The following is a 21,045-nucleotide window of genomic DNA, read 5'->3' as shown; positions in this document are numbered from 1 at the left end:
CTGGAAAGAATTGCAAGAAGAGACAGGTAGAGTGGAAATTCTTCTACTAAAAGGACTGAGTTTCTCACCGTAGTTGATTGTGGTTCATAAAGTGTCAGCCTTATGGGTTGAATGGTAGCCAACATCTAGATTGGATGTATATTTTTCATGTTTATGTAATACCTTTATTAACAGGAAGAATGACTCCTAGAAGGTGGATGAAAAACTTTGCTAAATATAATGACAATTGTCTCAGTTTATAGATGATATAATCGTATAAAGAGAACATTCTAAAGATGTCAAAAAACTTAGAACTAAAAGAGAATTTGGAAAGTTGCTGGATACAAAATCAACATACAAAAATCAGTTGCATTTCTATACACTAACAATGAACTATTTTAAAAAGAAATAAAGAGAACAATTCCATTTGTAATAGTATAGACAAAGTAAAATACTAAGGAATAAATTTAACCAAGAAGGTGAAAGACCTGTACAATGAAAGCTATAAGACATTGATGAAATAAATTTGAAAGACACTAATAAATTAAAAGATATTCTATCTTCTTGAATTGGAAGAATTAATATTGTTAAAATATCCATAATACTCAAAGTGGTCTACAGATTCAATGCAATCCTTGTCAAATGGCCTTTTTCCCAGAAATAGAACAAATAAACCTAAAATTCATATGGAATCACAAAAGACCCTGAATACCCAAAGCAAACTTGAGAAAGAACAAAGATGGAGGCATTACATTTCCTGATTACAAAGTTTATTACAAAGCTATCATAATCAAAACATTATTGCACTGGCATGAAAACAGATGCATAGACCAATGGGACATAATCAAGAGTCCAGAAATAAACATATATATATATATATTCAACTAATATTTGACAAGGTAGCCAAAAATATTCATTGAGAAAGGAGAGTTTATTCAATAAACGATTTGGGGGAAAGTGGATATTCACATGTAAAAGAATGAAATTGAATGCCTACTTTACATAACACACAGAATTTAACCTAAATGGATTAATTGTAATACCTGAAACTGTAAAACTCCTAGAAGAACACACAGGGCAAAAGCTACTTGACATAAGTCTTGGCAATCATTGTTTTGGATATGATACCAAAAGCACAGGCAACAAAAGCAAAAATAAACAAGTGGGGTTACATCAAATTAAAAAACTTCTGTACAGCAAAAGAAACAATCCACAAAATGAAAAGGCAATCTACCAAATCTGATCAGGGGTTAGTATCCAAAATATATAAAGAACTCACACAACTCAATAGCAAAACAACAATGTGATACAAAAAGGGGCAAAGGACATGAATAGACATTTTCCCAAAGAAGACATACAATAGTCAACAGTATATGAAAAGACACTCAATATCTCTCACTTCAAGGAAATGCAAATCAAAACCACAATGAGATATCACCTCATACCTGTTGGAATGACTATTATCAAAAAGACAAGAGATAACTGTTGGAGAGAATGTAGAGAAAAGGGAACGCTTGTACACTATTGATGAGAATGTAAATTGGTGCAGCCACTATGGAAAACAGTATAGAAGTTCCTCAAAAATAGCTCCACCATATGACACAGCAATTCCACTTCTGGGTATATATCCAAAGAAAATGAAATCAGTGTCTCAAAGAGATATCGATATCCCATATTCATTGTAGCATTGTTCACAAAGGCCAAGATATGGAAACAACCTAAGCATACAACAACAGGTGAATGGATAAAGAAAATGTGATACACACACACACACACACACACACACACACACACAGGAATATTACTTAGTCATTACAAAAACAAGGAAATCCTCCTTTTGGACAACATGAATGGACCTTGAGGGCATTATGCTAAGTGACATAAGTCAGTCACAGAAAGACACACATTGTACATTCCCACTTATATGTGGAGTCTTAAAAAAGCCAAACTTCTAGAAATAGAGTAGAATGGTGGTGACCAGGGTCTAGGGAGTGGGGGAAGTGGGGAAATGTTGGTGAAAGAGTATAAACTTCCAGGTATAAGATAAATAAGTTCTGGGTTTCTAATGTAGAGTATAGTGACTATAATTATATACTTGAAAGTTATCAAGAGAGTAGGTCTTAAATGTTCTCACCACAAAAAAAAAAAAAGAAAAGAAAAATGGAATTACATGAGGTAATGGAGGTGTTAACTAACCTTATTGTTGTAACCATTTTGCAGTTATATATCAAATCATCACATTGTACACATTAAACTTACACAATGTTACATGTCAAATTTATCTCAATAAAGCTTGAAAAATAAATAAAAGTTCAGTTAAACAAAAAAGAATATAAATATATAGTGATAAAGTCCTAATTATCTGATCTCTATCTACAAAAATATATTCTTTGGTGTTAGTAATCAGAGGATTGTGAAGTTGTCAGTACTTGCATAATGATATTCAGACAGCTAGGTTCAAATCTATATTTAGGAAATGGAAGCCAGAGACAAAAATAAGCCAAAATGTTACAGATAATGATTAAGAAATGAAGATAAAAGTGGGAAATGTTCCGGGAAGCAGACAGAGAATAAAAACAAGGTGAATCCATCTTATATACCCCTGAAAGGCAGACATACCTGGAGGAAATTTTCAGTACAACCTCAGGATGATGATGAGTGCTTTGCTCAGTGAGTGAAGGCAGGGGTCCTAAATTTGTCTCTGACTGCTGGGTTAACCAAGAAGGGAGAGAGGAGAAGCACTTGGTTCTTATCGACCTACCCCCTGTGTGCTCAGACATCTCATTAAGAGATCAACTGAGATGGTAGCTTTTAAAACATGGGACCAACCCCATAATTTGAAGAGCAGTTGGTCATTTTCTTCCCACTATAAAGATCTTAAGAGTTTTTTTTCTTAATGTGTAAAAGATTTCCTATCATTGAACTCAAATTATTTAACATAAAAACTAAGACTCTTTTTTTTTTTTTATGGTAAGTCCTGAATTCTAGCCAGAATTGCAAAACCACACTATAATTCTTTAAGTGATAGCCGTGAGATCAAAGGGACTTACCCTAGAATTAGCTTTAAAATAAACTATCGGGGCTTCTGGGAAAGAAGGAGAGAATGTGTGTTTACTAAACTTCTCTTCCTGAAGCCCAGTGAAATGATTTTCCCTAAAAGGCTATCTTTAGTAATGATAATCAAAGATAAAAATAGTCCTGTGCAGACTTTTTATTTATTTTTCCTTTGTGTTTTTATGTTTTGGTAGAGAAGTTCTACCTCACCTCTCATTAAGTTTACTTAAAAAGAGCAACAACCTTACTATCTGTTCAAATTGTTCTGCTAAAAAGGCAGGGACAGAAATTAAGTACGCTGTTTACTGTATTATTAATACTTTAGAAATGTAACTGTCCTTTTTGTTTACATTTTGAAATTGGACCCAGGGAAGAGACAGCCCATCCATTATAGGAAACTTCTAAAAGTTCAAAGCACAATTTTTTAACTAACCCCTTCATTATCTCTTTTCTGTGAATGCTGGGTGGTACCAATGATATATTAGCTTCAAAAAGGAAAGGATTCAAGAACTACAGAATGGACTGGTCTGGAAACCAAAGATCCAAGCTGCGGTCCTAGGTGTTCCACTATCCTAATCGGGGCCTCGCTTATGAGATCACAGCGCTCTCTAATAAACCGCACCCTCACCCTCATGCCATAGAAGAACCCTTACCAATGGCTGTGAAGTGAAGCCCTTGGCTGTTCTTCAGAGTTCCGGTATGGCCACAACATCTCCATCCCTGTGGAGACAGGTCTGGTGTTCCCTCGAATCTTGCAAGTAATCCCAAGAGATGCCAGCCTTGGACCCAGCGCAGTCAGCAGGTTCTGTAGGAAACGAGGTAGCGGGGTTTCCTCAAATGCGGGGCTCGGTTTAGAACGCTCACAAGACTCATGAGCAAACCAGGAGTTCTTGCACTAGGAATGCTCCATCCATGACTCCACTAGAAACTACTTCTTTAATCCCTGTGGACAGAAAGAGACAGGAAAAAAATGTAACTGATTTAAAAAAAAAAATCTGACATTGGGGCTTTCTAGGGATGGAGAGAGAAGACCTCTATCTATTGCTCCATTTCTACTTATTGAGACAATTAACTGGGGGGAAAGCCCCACCTAAGACTTTGATATGGATCAAGGCTACACACACACACACACACACACACACACACACACACATACACACACCCCACACTCTCATTCCCACAGATTACATCCTCACATACTTTCTTCGGTTGAATCTTTGAACAGTTAAAAGTCATTATTAGGGCTACATGGCTCTGTTATTTGAAGTATTATAATCGGTTCCATTTTATTTTTGCAAGAAAGACCTCTGGGCAAAGTCTAGATAATCAGAATAATATGGGGCAAAGGCCTGAAACTTTGCTGTGTAAAATGTAAAAGGCTATTTATTGTGAACAGGAAAATTCTTTGCAAGACACCATGGCTGTAGGGACTTAAACTGTCTGATCCCTGAGACGAATTGTTTGACCCTGGAAGATCTTGCGTGAGTGTGTGTTTTATCCCAAAGGCACCCAGAGGACATCAAAACACATCAGGAAGAATAAGAAAGGTCATGTTTACTTCCTACTGGACAGAAAACCTCAACATAAACAGCATTTGTCGTGTTGACAGTCATCCCGTAGTTTTTTAGTCTAGGTCTATGCCACCATCCCCAGCGCTTCTACCACAGCTCAGACTGTGGAAAGTGAAGTCCTGTGTGCATTCTTATATCTAGTGTCTCTAGTGAGTCCTAAAATGAAACTAACTCCTGTAGGTAGTGAGTGGAATATTCTGAAAGTAAAGTGGAGACTGGCTCTGCGAAATACTTATAAAAGGGGCTCTCTCTGCCGAATGAGAGCAGAATAGCCCTTGAGGTAGGGGAGAAAGGCTGAGAAGCTGGACATACCTGCAAAGAGTTTAATTTTTTTTGCCTTAGATTCCAGAAAGAATTCCATTCGAAGTATGGGTTTAAGGTAGTGGTGGACAGGGCTGTATTCGAATTCTCTCCTGAAGTGTGGGGCCCTTCAGTACACTGGATAAGTAGCTTTATGTTAGAGGTGCCTTGAAGAGTAAGTTCATGTCTCACATTAAGCAAAGTGCTACCTGTGAAGGGTCACTGTCTGTCACACATGAGAGACTGAAACAGAAATTGACAATTCAGCAGAACCATACAATTGAAACAGAGCTAGCTAGAGAACTGTGTGTTCTTGAGAATCCTTGGAGATATTAGGGAGAGTTTGAGATGGTCATTCAAAGCAATCTATTTGAAAATGAAAAGGAGGTGTCACTACAAAGGGTCAAAGATTTCGGGGTACTCAGAGACACCTTGTTGTTATCTGCATTTAAGAACTGACTTTATTCTCCTAGTGCTGGAATGGGCCGGGAAGAATGTTATTTGAGCATTACTTCACATTCCAAAGCTTTATTGCTAATCACACCACAGTCAGATTTTCAGTAATTTTTACCTTCTTATAACACAAGATTTTTTTTTCATAAAACAAATCTAAATTGGTAAACTTCAATAGCCATGGTTTCCATCATTTTGAAATATTTTACTTGATCACACCTAAAATTACCAATTTAAGTTAAATTAAATTATGCAGTGATGTTTTTCTCATTCTTTTTCTAAATCTTGTGAGTACTACCTTCATAATTCATGTTTCCACTCTAGTCATGCTTTTAAGTTTTAAGAATTACAAGCCCAGGGCTCCTTTAAAAGGGATCAAACTAGAAATAGATGTTTATGGCAGGTGTCATGTTGATTTAGGTCCACTCTCCTGATTCCGCCTTAGAAATTATAGAAAAATTTTTACCTTAATGGGAATAGTCCTTCCAGAATTTTTTTTAATCTCCAAATTTCTATCTGTGTAAAAATTCATGACTGGGAAAGCTAAAACACTAACATGGGGGAAATGAACTAATCAACAAATATTTATTGAGCAACAAATGTTTGCTGAGTTTCCAAAGCCCTATGCTAGCTAGCAGAAATACAAAAATACACAAATGCTGCTCCCAGAAAAATCAAACACAAATATATACTCAATAAAATGCTAAGAATATTTTAAGTTTAATTCAAATTTTAGAGACACAAGATTATTTTTGCTTTTCTAGTGACTTGTAGAAATTTTATAACATTTTCAAAAGACTTGCAATATAAAATTAATCTTTCATTTCAATTTGTACAAAGAAAAATCTTTACAGTACTATTTCATGCCAGAAAAAGGTTTTGCCAAAGAGTAAGCCCTAGTGACCAGAAAAAAAAGGATACTGGATGCTAAATCGAAAGAGCAGGAGTTATTAATTTTCAGATCTGCTTTTAATTGGTATCTTGAGATATTCAGCCTACACAGTAGGGGAAAATAAAACTCTTCTTATGCAAAACTAAATTTTTCAAAATCAGATATTAGTATCCTCTATGTTTACTATCATATCTGTTAAATAGATCTAATATTAGAAGAGTGGCCATAAATCAACGTGACACCCACCATAAACATCCATTTCTAGTTTGGTCCCTTTGGAAGTTAGCCCTGGGCTTATAATTCTTAAAGCTCTTAAAAGCAGTCACATTATGAAAGTAGTAGTCACAGACAAGTACAAGATTTAGAAAAAAAATGAGAAAAAAATTTTTCAAAGCTAAATCCAGCAAGATCTTAATAATACAGAGTCCACAAAACAAAACTGAAACTGACTTTGAGTAGCTTGGTTGGCATCTCCCTTACCACCTGGCATGGGAAAGCACTTCTCAAACTATAACATGCCTTATGCTATCTTAATATCTTCTACCACCCAGGCATGTTCTGTCAGTACAAGAGATCAACAATGATCACAAAATTGATAAGAGACGGATAAATATTTGTAATATTGTGGCAACTGACAATAAAAGTTCAGATTAAATATGCCTGGGGATACTCTGAAAAATGGCCTTATTTTTATCTCAACTGCAGTATTTACTTCCTAACCTCCTTCTGACCTCCTCTCTTCCATCTGCATGTGTTCCTGAAGTAAGCCAAATGGAGACATTATGTTTAGTGCCTTCAAAACAACACTATAGAAGCAGTCAAGAAGCTATTCACTCTGTGCTGCCGACTCCGTCCCTGGCACCCAGCCAGCCCACACATACCCAGACAGGAGCACTGATCAGTTGCCTCCAGATTTCCAGAGCTCAGAGGTCCATTCTCAGCATAAGAAGTACAACTGTAAAAAGTGGAAATGTTGGTAGGGTGTCAGATGGGCACATGTATTATTAGGGAGACCACTTCATGGACTGTGTAGATGCTTGACCACTGCACTGTACACCTGAAGCTGAAGCTAAATAATACTGTATGTCAACTATAATTTTTTATATATATAGACACGGGATATGGAGTACAGCATAGGGAATAGAGTCAGTGGAACTATAACAGCTATATACGATGTCAGAGGGGCAATAGATTGGGGGAGGGAGGTTATCACTTTGTGAGGGGTGAAATGTGTAGTTATTACATTGTTTTGTATACCTGAAACTAATTTAAAAAAAAGTGGAAATGTTGTGTATCCTAATTTTCTTCATAGCAGTTGTAATAAAAGTTAAAATAGGTTTATACCATAACCATACATTGAATTTACCTGACCTTGTTTTGTCACGCTAGCACTGTATTGAAATTCATCAAAATTCAAATAGCTATAAACGAAACACCAATAGAAATAATAAGTTGAAATGTTGAAATAATCGTTCAGGGTGATTCAGATTTTTGTAAACGTAACTATCAAAAAGAAAAATAGCATTCTTGGCCCCCAAGAGTAAAAGACTCAGATAAAAATATTTTCCTAATGAACAGTATGCTTCAGTATAGTATTATTATAGGAAAGACCAAAATTCCAATCATCCTTGCTAAATTGCATGTCTGCTAATGTCAGCTATTCTCAGATTTTTTTGACGTTAAACCATTTCTGAGTTACCGAAAAAATATGCACAGTTCCCTTGTGCATGAAAGTGAAATGTAATCTATTCATTCCATCTTCTTATTTAAATTCTTTAGAAAATTAGGTGAATCTGATGATTCATGAAACAAACCTTCAAATTATGTTCAGTATAGCTTATTGCACTGTTGGGGTGACTGTGATAATAACAGATACCATTTTTTCATGCTGGCTTTTACGTACTACACTTACAATTCTCACCAAAATAACCTGCATGAGAGTACTTCTATTTGAGGTGTTAATTTTTTGCCAAAGACTACTCAGAATCAGGGTCAAGAATCAAACCATGTCTAAAACCAAAGTCTGAGATCTGTTCAGGAACCAATGACATTTAGCTAATTCTTAGAGCTCCTAATGTTTTTGTTTGTTGTTGTTGTTTTGTTTCTGTTTTTGTTTTTTTGTAGAACCACTATATTTTATGCATTATATTTTTTGGTTTTTAATTATTTTTTTAGTTGCACTTGACATTCAATATTATTTTATACTAGTTTCAGGTGTACAGCATAGGGTTAGACATTTATATAATTTATGCAGTAATCCCGATTACTCTAGTACCCACCTGGCACAATAATGTTGCAACATTATTATTGACTACATTCTCTCTGCTGTACTTTACATCCCCTGACTATTTTGTAACTACCAATTTGTATTTCCTGAATCCATTCACCTTGTTAACCCAGCTCCTCAATCCCCCACCCCTCTGACAACCATCAGTTTGTTCTGTGTATCTGTTTGTTTATTTTGTTTCCACATATAAGTGAGATCATATGATATTGGTCTTTCTCAGCATGGCTTTTTTTCACTTAGTATAATACTGTCTAGGTCCATCCATGTTGTCACAAATGGTAAGATTTCATTCTCTTTTATGGCTGAGTAATAATCCATTGTACATATGTACCACATCTTCTTTATCCAACCGTCTACTTACAGGCACTTGGGTTGCTCCATATCTTAGAGGCTATTGTAAATAGTGCAACAATGAACATAGGGGTGCGTATATATTTTTGAATTAGTGTTTTGGATTTCCTCAGATAAATACCCAGAAATGAAATTGCTGGATCATAAGCTAATTCTATTTTTAATTTTTTGAGGAACCTCCAAATTGTTTTCTATAGTGGCTGCACCAATTTGCAATCCCACCAACAATGTATGAAGGTTCCCTTTTCTCCATATCCTCACCAAACCTTGTCAGTTTATTAATGATAGTCATTCTGACATGTGTGAGGTGATATCTCAAGGTGGTTTTAATTTGTATTTTTCTGATGATTACTGGCGTTGAACATCTTTTCATATGTTTATTAACCATGTCTATGTCCTCTTTGCAGAAATATCTATTCAGGTCCTCTGCCCATTTTTTAATTGGATTTTTTTTTGGTGTTGAGTTGCATGAGTTCTTTATAAATTTTGGATATTAACCTCTTATCAGATACATCATTGGCAAATATCTTCTCCCATTCAGTAAGCTGCCTTTTCATTTTGTTGGTTTCCTTTCCTGTGCAAAAACGTTTTAGTTTGATGTTGTCCCAAATGTTTATTTTTTTCTTTTCTTTCTCTTACCCAAGGAGATGTATCAGAAAAATATATTACTAAGAGCAATGTCAGAGATTTTACTGCCTATGTTTTCTTCTAGGATTTTTATGGTTTTGGGTCTTACATTTAAGTCTTTAATCCATTTTGAGTTTATTCTTATATATGGTGTAAGAAGGTGGCCCACTTTCATTTTTGTGCATGTATTTGTGCAGTTTTCCCAACACCACTTATTGTCTTTACTCCACTGTATATTCTTGGCTCCTTTGCATAGATTACATGACCATATATGTGTGGGTTTATTTCTGGGCTCTCTATTCTGTTCCATTGATTGACGTGTCTATTTTTATGCCAGTACCATGCTGTTTTGATTACTATAACCTTGTAGTATAGTTTGTTATCAGGTAGAGTAATACCTCCAACTTTGTTTTTCTTTCTCAAGATTGTTGTGGTTATTTAGGGTCTTTTGTGGTTCCATATAAATTTTAGGATTATTTGTTCTAGTTCTGTGAAAAACGCCATTGGTATTTTGATAGGGATTGCATTAAATCTATAGATTGCTTTGGGTAGTATGGACATTTGAACAATGTTAATTCTTCCTATCCATGACCACAATATATGCTTCCATTTATTTGTATCTTCTTTAATTTCTTTCTTCAGTGTCTTCTAGTTTTCCAAGTACAGCTTTTATCCTCCTTGGTTAAATTTATATAGATAGATAGATAGATAGATAGATAGATAGATAGATAGATAGATATATAGATATAGATAGATAAATAGGTAGATGGATAGATGGATAGATGCAGTTGTTAATGAGATTTTCTCAATTTCTGTTTCTGACAGGTCATTATTGGTGTATTAAATAACTCAAATATTTTAAAAATTTGTTTTAATCTCTAATACCTACAGATCAAGAAATATAACCCCTATAAAAGTTCTCTGGGTTCCTCAATTTTTAAGAATGTTAAGGGGCTCCTGAAACCAAAAGGTTTGATAACAACTGAACTCCATTTCAAAACCAGGTTGCTCAACAAATTCCTAATACTACATAGCTATCAGCTATAGAATTAATATCAGAGAGATATGAATAAATTGGCCTAAACATTTCTCTCTCCTTTGCTGTATTAATTTACCTAAAAACATGACTTTCTCCAGGCATTCCATGCACAGTTAGGAAACAATTGATGATTACTAGCCTGAAAAACTAGAAGCCTTCACTGGAATACTTGTAGCAATTAAGGTACATACTCTTGTCTTCTGTAAATGGAAAAGAGCAAGGTAAAACAGGTGAACAGTTGGCTGTAAACATTCTTTCTGTGTTTATTTTGTCCATAAGCCATATTTTCTGAAGTTCTTAAAATCAGTACAATTGTGATCTTATCTTGAATACTTCATATGTACCTGATTATTAAGCCATACCAGAAAATGGCTATAAGAGCAACCATTTTATCACGTTAAAGAAGTATGTTAGGCATTTGCATTTTGTTTATAAAACAAATCAATTTATCAAAAGAATGTATCCTTTAAATTATACCCAGACCAGGAAATATCATGCTTTGGTCTCAATGGTAAAACATATGAAAAATGTTACATTCCCACTAACTGGGTATACTATTACCAAATGTGTACACTGGATCTATAGTGGTGGTAGAGGATGGGAGGAATTTCTGGCTTCAAATACTTAGTATTCAGGGCAGAATAAAGAAAAATAACTTCCTACTGCTTAGCCCTAAAGGAAAATTCAAATGCAATCTTTTGTCATCTTCTACCACATGTAGAAGAGGCTCAGTAGCCAATGCAACTTCCCAGCAGACAGGTTTTACAACATTTTTTAAGAACAGTCTAATTTACGACCTTTGCATGTGCTTCAAGTCTTTCATGTTTATGATACAAATAAACCCTCAAGCAATTTGTTTTCATCTTGTTGTCACAGAACTTGTGCAGGACACAGAGATCTGACCCATTAGCTCTTAAAGGATGCAGTATTGGACATAACTTATTAAATACCAACTATGTTTACATGTGGATAAAGGGCACAGTTTTAAATCAACTAAAATGTGTCATTCATATGATTTGGGATTTATTTGTGACCACATGGATTTTTATTTTAAATAATTCAATTTATACTCATGTCTGTATTATATATTTAAAAACCTTCATTATATAATTTTAAGCATTTAAAATTATTTTAAAGAATCCATTTTGCAAAATAGCTTTCAATATAGGCAAAGTAAATTAAATGGCTCTCAACCAAGGAATCCCAACCACCTTATCAATTAGACAATAAGGTAATGCTCATGATATATAGCCTTTATTATTTACATAACTTCCCATATAATATCCAAGTGTGGATTGTGGGAATATCATACTGGGGATTCTCACCTATCAAGTAGATGTAAGCAACAGACAGTTTCACTGTCCTAAACAAAGAAGTCAAGAGAAAGATTTAGAATAACTTTTATTCAAAAGCAGAACAAGTACAAGAAACTAAGGTATGGTGGAGTGGTGTGATCAACTGACACCATCGACACCAAAAAAATATATTGCCTCCATGACACTGAATCTTCTACATCACAATGTTTATGCACTTAAGAGGTCAAATTTTTGAAATCAAAAGAAGGAAAAGAAATAAAACTTAATTTCTGCCATCTGAAAACAGTATATTCTATACTTGATTTTGGCAGTAATTTTTTTGAGAGCACAAGGAACTATATTTTAATATCTTACCACGGAATCTTACAAGCTAAAAACATTAACTATTAAACTTTATATATAGTGTGTATAAAGCCATCTAAATTAGCTCTAAAAACCATTTACAATTACACACTTTTCAAAGTAGATTTATTTTAACTTCAGTCAAGGATTTAAATACTATACAGAAAATTTAGACCAAAGTTATTTGCCTTTTCAAAGTATGAAAGTGTGTGAGCATGTGTGTGTACAAATACATGCATGCGCATATGTATATATATACCAGGGATGCCAAAAAATGTACACATTTTAAGAGATGTTATCTATGTGTTACTTTTCGAAGTTGAACTGAATTACGGTATTAATATGTAGTATGAGATTTGCTCAAAAGATAGTGTTAATCAAATGAATGCTAGCGTTATTCATTGTATTACAATTTTAATACAGTTTTTTTCCTTTCTTAAAATGTGTATACATTTGTTTGGCACCCTCTGTGTATGTATACACACATATACATATGTTAGTTCCCAGGTAAAGCATGTATTTTTACACACACATGCAAATATATACAAACGTACATATATGTGTGTGTGTGTGTGTGTTTGTGTGTGTGTGTGTGTGTGTGTGTGTGTGTATGCTTTCCCTAAAGGAAATAAATTTCTATGAGAAGTTTAAAAAGTGATGAAAATACGCCATTTTGCAATTTTCTTACAAGCACCAATATAGAATCTTAAACTTATAGATGCTTGTTTTGAAAGCTATATTAGCAAACATTAATAGTTGAAAATCTCTCTTAAATTATATTGCTCTCATTAAATGAAATAAGCAGGTTGTATGTTATATACAGCTCAATTATAAAGCTTACTTAACAAAGCCTATACACAAATAAATCAGATTTCTTTGTTTAAACAATTTTCATACAGAATTAAGATGGTTTTCACTTAAGACACATTAAAGTTTGATTCACCATTGAATACACATAACATGTTTTAGTGACAAATGAACACAGAAAAAATATTAGAGGTTAAATATTATGGAGTTCATAAATGCTCCTGTTTCAATAATTTAAAGCAAACTATTACATCTGGTGAAAGGTGATGTTCAGTCAACTTCCAAAAGTCCACCACGCAAAAACATTTCAAGTTTCAGTTTTCATTTTAGTTCCATTCACCTCAAAGATATTACGGATATTAACGAAAATATCAAAAATGACACACAACTTGATCACCCTTAGCGTCTTTCTATAAGTTTCCATACAAAATTAACCATTAATCTCTCTACAAGTGCTAAGTTTTATGAAAGTGACTAAACAAAGTATTATAGGAAATAAAGCTGAAGGAGTAAAATTCTAGACATAACCTAAAAAGGAAGAACATTTTCAAGTTTTATATTCCACAAGGAAGTATCACCTAAAGTGTGTGTAAAAGAATGCTAGTCCTACATGTTGTTCCATAAAATTTTTAGAAATTATATTCATAATGCATACAACAATTTTGTAAAAGCTCTGAGTTCTGTAATTGCCCTCACCCAATATATCTGTGTTTTTAAAAGTTAACTTTAATCCAATGTTTTAAAAAAGTACTTAACTTCAAATCCTTCTTGCCCATTAACAGTCAGCCAGGTTAGTATTCTTCAGATTAAACTTTGAGAAACTATGTAAATTCTTAGTGAGATGCCATTAAGAACCTATTAAGAAATTATATAGTAAGAGAAATCTAGCAAGGTACAAAACTGCTTAGAAATATTTAAAATACTTAAGATAATATACAAGAGCTCCCCACTCCCAGTGTGCTGCCTCCATCAACCTTGCTAATACTGTTCGTTCCACCCTAGTGATTCCCTGAGACCCTGCCCCACTCTATTTGCAGGCCCACCCAAGCCGTATCCAATGGCTTTCCCATACAAATGGCTTGTCTTGGCTTATGCTGTGGACTTTCCTAAAATCTCTCAAAGGTTCACAAACCCCAAACAAGTAGCATCTGGCCTCATCATGCCCAGTACCTCTTGCTAAGCAGCCCCAAGCCCAGCACTATCAGCAGCCAGCCTCAGTTTGCAACTTAGCTTCTCCCAGGCTCCTCCATGCACAGCAGGAGACAACCATCTGCAGAGCACTTTGTTGCAGGGAACAGGCAGAGCTGACCTTAGCCTGCAACACAGCCCTTCCCAAGAGGCCCTAGAACCAACACACCCAGAGGCCAGATTCAGACCATGCCAGAGCACCACTCAACCACTTCCACAAGAAAACACACCCAAAAGGCGGACTGGGCAGGCACCAAAGCCCTGCTAAAGCAAATCTTGCTCTGCAGGGTCAGCCCTTGCATAATAGTTCCTCCATTGTAGTTATAGCCAGTCCTCACAGTCAATCAGCCTGAGGGTCAATCCCTCCAACTGATACACAAACAGCAACCAAGGCTCAACTACAATAGGAAGGCACACAGAACCCACACAAGAGACACACCTGGAGCAGCTTGCTCAGGTGACTAGGGAGACTGTGCCACTGGGCCCCAGAGGACACCTACTACATAAGGCCACTCTACCATGACTGGGAGATGCAGCATTTCTACCTAATACATAGAAGCAAACACAGGAAGGTAACCAAATTGGAGAGACAAAAAACATGTCCTAAATGAAAGAACAGAACAAAGCTCCAGAAAAAGAACAAAATAAAACGGAGACAGACAATCTACCAGACACAGAGATCCAAACACTGGTTATAAGGATGCTCAATGATCTCAGGGAAAACTTCAACAAAGAGATAGAAAACATAAAAATGGAGACAGAAAACATAAAAGATAACCAGTCAGAAATGAAGAATGCAGTAACTGAAATGAAGAATATGTCAGAGGGAATCAACAGTAGATTAGATAAAGCAGAAGAGCAAATCAGCATTCTGGAAGACGGGGTAGCAGAAAACACCAAATCAGAACAGCAAAAAGAAAATAATAATTTTAAAGATGAGGATAGTTTAAGGGCCTCTGGGATAACATGAAGAGTACCAACATTCAAATCATAGGGGTACCAGAAGGAGAAATGACACAGCAAGGAATTGAAAACCTATTTGAAGAAATGATGACTGAAACTTCCCTAACCTGGTGAAGGAAATAGACATATAAGCCCAGGAAGTGCAGAGTCCCAAACAAGATGAACCCAAAGAGCCCCACACCAAGACACATTATAATTAAAATGTCAAAGGTTAAAGACATAATCTTAAAAGCAGCAAGAGAGTTACCTACAAGGGAGCTCCCGTAAGATTGTCAACTGATTACTCAACAGAAACTTTGCAAGTCAGAAGGGACTGGCAGCAAATATTCAAAGTGATGAAAAGCATGGACCTACATACAACCAAGATTACTCTACCCAGCAAAGCTATCATTTAGAATCAAAGGACAGATAAAGAGCTTCCCAGACAAGAAAAAGCTAAAGGAGTTCATTATTACCAAACCAGTATTACAAGGAATGTTAAAGAAACTTCTTTAAAAAGAAGAAACAGAAAAAGATAAAAAATATAAACAATAACATGGCAATAACCAGGTATCTATCAAAAATTTCTTCAAATGTAAATGGATTAAATGTTCCAAAAAACATAGGGTGGCTGAATGGATAAGAAAACAAAACCTTTACATATGCTGCCTACAGTAGACTCACTTCAAATCAAAAGGCACACACAATCTGAAAGTAAAAGGATGGAAAAAAATATTTCATGAAAATGGAAATGAAAACAAAAAGTTGGCATAGCAATACCTATACCAGACAAAATAGACTTTAAATCAAAGGCTGTAACAAGAGCCAAAGAAGGAATCAGTAATCCCACTTCAGGGTATTTATCAGAAGAAACCCAAAATGCTACTTTGAGGGGACATGTGTATTCATGTGTTCATTACAGCATTGCTTACAATGGCCAAAATATGGAGGCAGCCTGAGTCTCCGTCAATGGATGAATGGATAAAAAGAAGGTACATATATACAAGGGAGTATTACTCAGTCATAAAAAGGAATGAAATCTTGCCATCTGCAACAACGTGGATGGATCTAGAGGGTATTGTGCTGAGTGAGACAGAGAAAGACAAATGTCATATGATTTCCCTTATGTGTGGACTCTAGAGAACAGGAAAAATGAACAATCAAAACAGAAACAAGGTCATAGATACAGAGAACATTTTGACGGTTGCGATTTGGGGGTGGGGGAGGATTAAGAAGTACACATTGGTAGTTACAAAATAGTGACAGGATGTAGAGTATAGCATGGAGAATATAGTCCGTAGTAATAACTATGTATGGCATCAGATGGGTACTGGATTTATCAGGGTGATCACTTTATAAGTTATATAAATGTCGAATCACAGTGTTGTACACCTGAAACTAATATAATATTGTATGTCAACTGTAATTTAAAAAAGAAATATATATATATATACACATATATATATGTATATGATAGATGTGAGTACAAAATGCATACACTATAACAAAATAATAAAAAAACACTAGGTTTTGTTACTTGGCATGACAAAAGCATCAGCTACATGCGCTTACAGAATTGTTTCAGGTTATTTCTTCATCCCTGTTGACATCACTTCATTCAAGCCCTCTTCACCATAGAAACGTGTTCAATTTAAATACCTTCCTAAATGACCTTCCTTATTATAGTTGTTTCTTCTAATCCAGTGCTTCCCAAATCTAATATGCATATGAATCGCCCAGAGATCTTATTGAAAATGCAGGTTCTGATTTAGTAGGTCTGCCTCAGGAATCTACATTAACGCAGTGAATCCTGTATAAACATTTACACTCAAAATTTTATCAGAACTTCATTCTGGACCAATCTCGTTTCTCTCCTAAGGGCTATACTCTTTCCAACCCAACTCTGCATTTTTTTGGGGGGATGGGAGTGGAGGTAAAATGTATATACACCGAAGTAGACTTTAAATGAAAAATTCAATGAATTTTGATAAATGTATACACCTGTGTAACCAAACTCTCACAAAGATACAGGACATTCCCATCATACCGACCCTGTTTGACTGAGTTTTATAAATACCCTTCCACCTTTCCACTGCCTTCTACGTATCAAGACTCAGCTGAAGCCCTTCCTTCCTCAAAATTCACTCACATACCTCCATGTAAATTACTACAATACTTTCTGTTTATCCATGGGCATATGTTCCAAGACTCCAGTGGATGCCTGAAACTGTGGATAGCACCAAACCCTATATATACTGTTTTTTCCCCTATACATGCATATCTTTTCACTTACAGGAAGTACTTTATGGCGTCTCTGGTATATCAAAATTGCCAGCATCACTGCTCTTGTGCTTTAAACATGAGCACTGGATTACCACAACTGTCAATCTGATAACTGAGCTGGCTACCAAGTGACTAACAGGCCAAGTAAATATAGCGTGGATGCATGGGATAAAGGGATGGGTCACGTCCCAGGACGGAGTGGGGCAGTGGGAGATTTTCATGTTACTTAGAATAGCACACAATTTAAAACTTATGAATTATTTCTGGAATTTTCCATTTAATATTTTCAGATTGCATTTGACCGTGGATAACTACTGAAGCCACAGAAAGTAAAATCCCCGATAAGGGGGATCTACTGTACTTTTAAGACCTAGCCATCACCATCTCTCACTGAACAAACCCACTGGGCTCCTCACAAGTCTCTCTACCTCTCTTCTTACTCCTCTCCCCAATATGTTATCCAAAGAGTAGTCAGAGTGATCTTCTAAAATTATAAATCAAATCAGGTCACTCTCTTGCTTAAAACCCTCCAACTGTTTATCATCACACCTGTAATAAATCCAAATGCTTCTTCTTGTATTCCTGTATCCCCTCCTAAGCCCCTCCTTCTCTGACCTCATCTCTTGCTACTTTCTCCGCTACTTTCTATGCTCTGGTCATATGAACCTTCTTTCTGGTCCTACAACACAATGAGATTTTCCCACTGTATGGACGCTGAATTAATTATTCCCTCTATTCTTCCCTACCAACTTTCTATTACTGGCTACTTTTTGCTATTCAGAGCTAAAATTCAAAATTACCTCCTCATAGAAACCTTCCCTGACCACAAAATCTGAAGTATACACTCAGTCACTCTCTAACACAAATCCAACTTTAATTTTCTGCATAGCATCTGTCATTGGTATGTATCCTATTCATGAGTTTGTCTCTCCTCACAAGAACATAAGCTCCATGACTATAGAACTTGCTGATAGGGTTCACTGCTGCATCTCCAGCACTTAGAACAGTGTCCAGCTCATTACAAGTGGATGCTCAACAAACATTCGCTAAATAAATAAACATATATGATACACCGTATTTTGCTGTGTATAATGTGCTCCCATGTATAATGCGCACCCATGTTTTTGGCCCAAACTTACAGGGGGGAAGAAAAATCTTTCAATTTTTTAATTCAAATTTTTATTTGTTTACATTTAGGTACTTGTTTTTTGTATTATAAAGGAATTTTAGTATTTATTAACATATTATGGTACAAGAAATTTTATGTTAATAATTACAAAACACAAGAACAGATACAAGGTATTACAAGAAATTTTATGTACCGGTAACAAATTTACGATATTTACAAATCATGGAAGGCCAAGAACTCTTGGCAATTGCAAGTTCGTCTTAAGTTCAATAAAACCAATTATCATATTCCAGAGTATTATTTTGCATATGGATATCACTATTGGTTTCTAGAGTTATACTTTTAACTCATAAGCATAAATAAAATAATTTAAAACATTTATATAGATACAGAATTAGTACTACCTATGTATAATGAGCATCCTTATTTTTCCGTCACAAATTTGTGCAAAAAAGTGCTCATTATACACGGCAAAATACGGTAATATATATTCATACTAGGCAGATGGAAATTGTGTCTGTGTTATCCAAGACAAATCATCTTATAAAATTTAAAAGAGTAAGAAAGCTATTGCTAGTCATTAAACAAGGTAAATCCTTGGGAAGAAAAGGGAAGAAAATAACGTCAGCTTTGAGGCAAAAATAATGTAAAACACAGGTTAAGTCAAAGTTTAATTCACATAAAGTTTAATCAGTCAAGTTAATGAAAATATCAAAATTTTTGAGTTAGTGAATGGCAGCAAAAATTTAATTTATGTTGTAAGTAATACAGTATTTGGTGTTTCCATTACTGACAAGCTATGCTGCAGAAAGAGCAATTGCATTGAATCTTAATTCATCAGGGTCACGTTCCATAAACTTCTTGCAAACTTCTATGGCATCCTATAGGAAAAAGAAAATGTATAATTTTTCAGTTTATAAACAAGTGTTTTACTTACAAATGATAAGTACATGTTCCACATTTTCCTAATTCATACTAATATTACATGCAGACTTCTGTTTCCAAATGAAAAATAACTTAAAGCACACCAGAAGAATGCACAGTTTGTGGTCTAATCTGCTTAGTATAAATAACAACAGTTTAAATTCAGTGTTCTTTCTTAAGAAACTTTTAACCTGGCACTTACTTATTTCATTGATTCTACGCCACACAATTTGTTCATAAATTTAAAAATCTCTAAAATCAGGATCAAGACACAAATGATGGTACCTCGGATTCAGTGAAACATGGAACATGATGAGCAACTCTTTCAGTACTATTGTTGTCTTTTTTACATTTGACACTTGTTCACACAAAGCTCTGAAAACGTCTTTGCTGTAGCTTTTTAACACTAGTTCAAATTTTTCTTTTGGGTTTTCTCAAGAGAGCAAGGAAAAGGAAGCATCCTAACACAGATAAAATGTTATACAAGTGACCTTCAGAGATGTTTTGAAGATAACAAGCACATTAGTAACACTTAAAGTGGGCCAACAAGTTTTACTGTTACCTCTAATAACGTTTCATCACTAGTTTCACCATGGTTGATTGGAAATGGTTTCCGTCCATCTGTAAAAAACAGACCAACAGTTGACTGTTTAGCTCTTTGTATAAGATAATGTATTTTCAACTTCCACTTTCCCCTTCTCACAGTGAGGCAAAAGTTAAAAGGTATTTAAAATAATATATCCGAAAACAAATATTTTAAATGTGCTACCTATAATATTTTTTAACATTAAAAGCTATTAGAACCTTGCTACCATGTATAAAAGCCTAAATTATGTTCGTAAACAGAATTTATTAGAAATACATATTGGCTTTAATTTCCTAAAAATAATATGCAAAATTAATAAGTCAGTTTTTTAAAAAGTCACGGTCCCGTTTTTACCCTCAGAAATATGAAAAAATTCTTTCTTCACTTTAAAATTTAAATCAGAAGGCTTCTAAGTAAGATTGACATGTTTACACCAATGAAAGGAAGCCATCACAAGGTTTATATATTACTCCTGGTAACTGTGTTCCCCAAGGCAGTATTATAAAGCAATAATCAAATAATACAGGATTACTTTCCTGACCACCAAAAATAATTTACCATAATCATAATCATCTTGAATAAACTAGTACTTTTTAACTACTATGAAAAAATGAAAAACTCCAGAATTATATAAACTCATGCTAACCCAAAGTTAATTGATAATCTATATATTCAAATCTATAATCTCAGATGTCTTCTAAGTGGCAGTTCAAGTTTAATCCATAAAACACTATCCCTTATATAATTCCATGGCTTCTAAACATAATAAAATTTTTTCTTTAAAAAATTAAGTCTTTATATTGGACAATGGAGCAACATGAATATTACTTACCATGTTATATGCATAATATAATCATTTAACCAATAAACAAATATTATTTAAGCAGTTACTACATGTCCCCTACTAGGCCAGATATAGAATTTACTTTGCTTGCAATTATATAAAACATAACTTTTACTTTGAAAGACATAATA

At 34.8% G+C, this 21,045-nt stretch overlaps 1 protein-coding gene across 1 annotated transcript in view; it reads right to left on the bottom strand.

Annotated features, from left to right (window-relative positions):
- Positions 1–19,229: 19,229 nt before the first annotated feature.
- The window catches only part of UCHL3 (ubiquitin C-terminal hydrolase L3), a 45,728-nt gene continuing 43,912 nt past the window's right edge, over positions 19,230–21,045 (bottom strand). Inside the window, exons 8-9 of the mRNA XM_033103907.1 lie at positions 20,047–20,105; positions 19,230–19,441 (exon numbers count right to left, since the gene is read on the bottom strand). Coding sequence (XP_032959798.1) covers positions 19,358–19,441; positions 20,047–20,105 — 143 coding nt within the window. The 3' untranslated portion in view covers positions 19,230–19,357. The remainder of the gene's footprint in view (positions 19,442–20,046; positions 20,106–21,045) is intronic.

This window comes from Rhinolophus ferrumequinum, chromosome 4 (genome assembly GCF_004115265.2).
Source record: "Rhinolophus ferrumequinum isolate MPI-CBG mRhiFer1 chromosome 4, mRhiFer1_v1.p, whole genome shotgun sequence".
Taxonomy (NCBI): Eukaryota; Metazoa; Chordata; class Mammalia; order Chiroptera; family Rhinolophidae; genus Rhinolophus; species Rhinolophus ferrumequinum.
The sequence above is the reverse complement of the archived record's forward strand: the minus strand, read 5'-3'. Positions and strand labels throughout refer to the sequence as shown.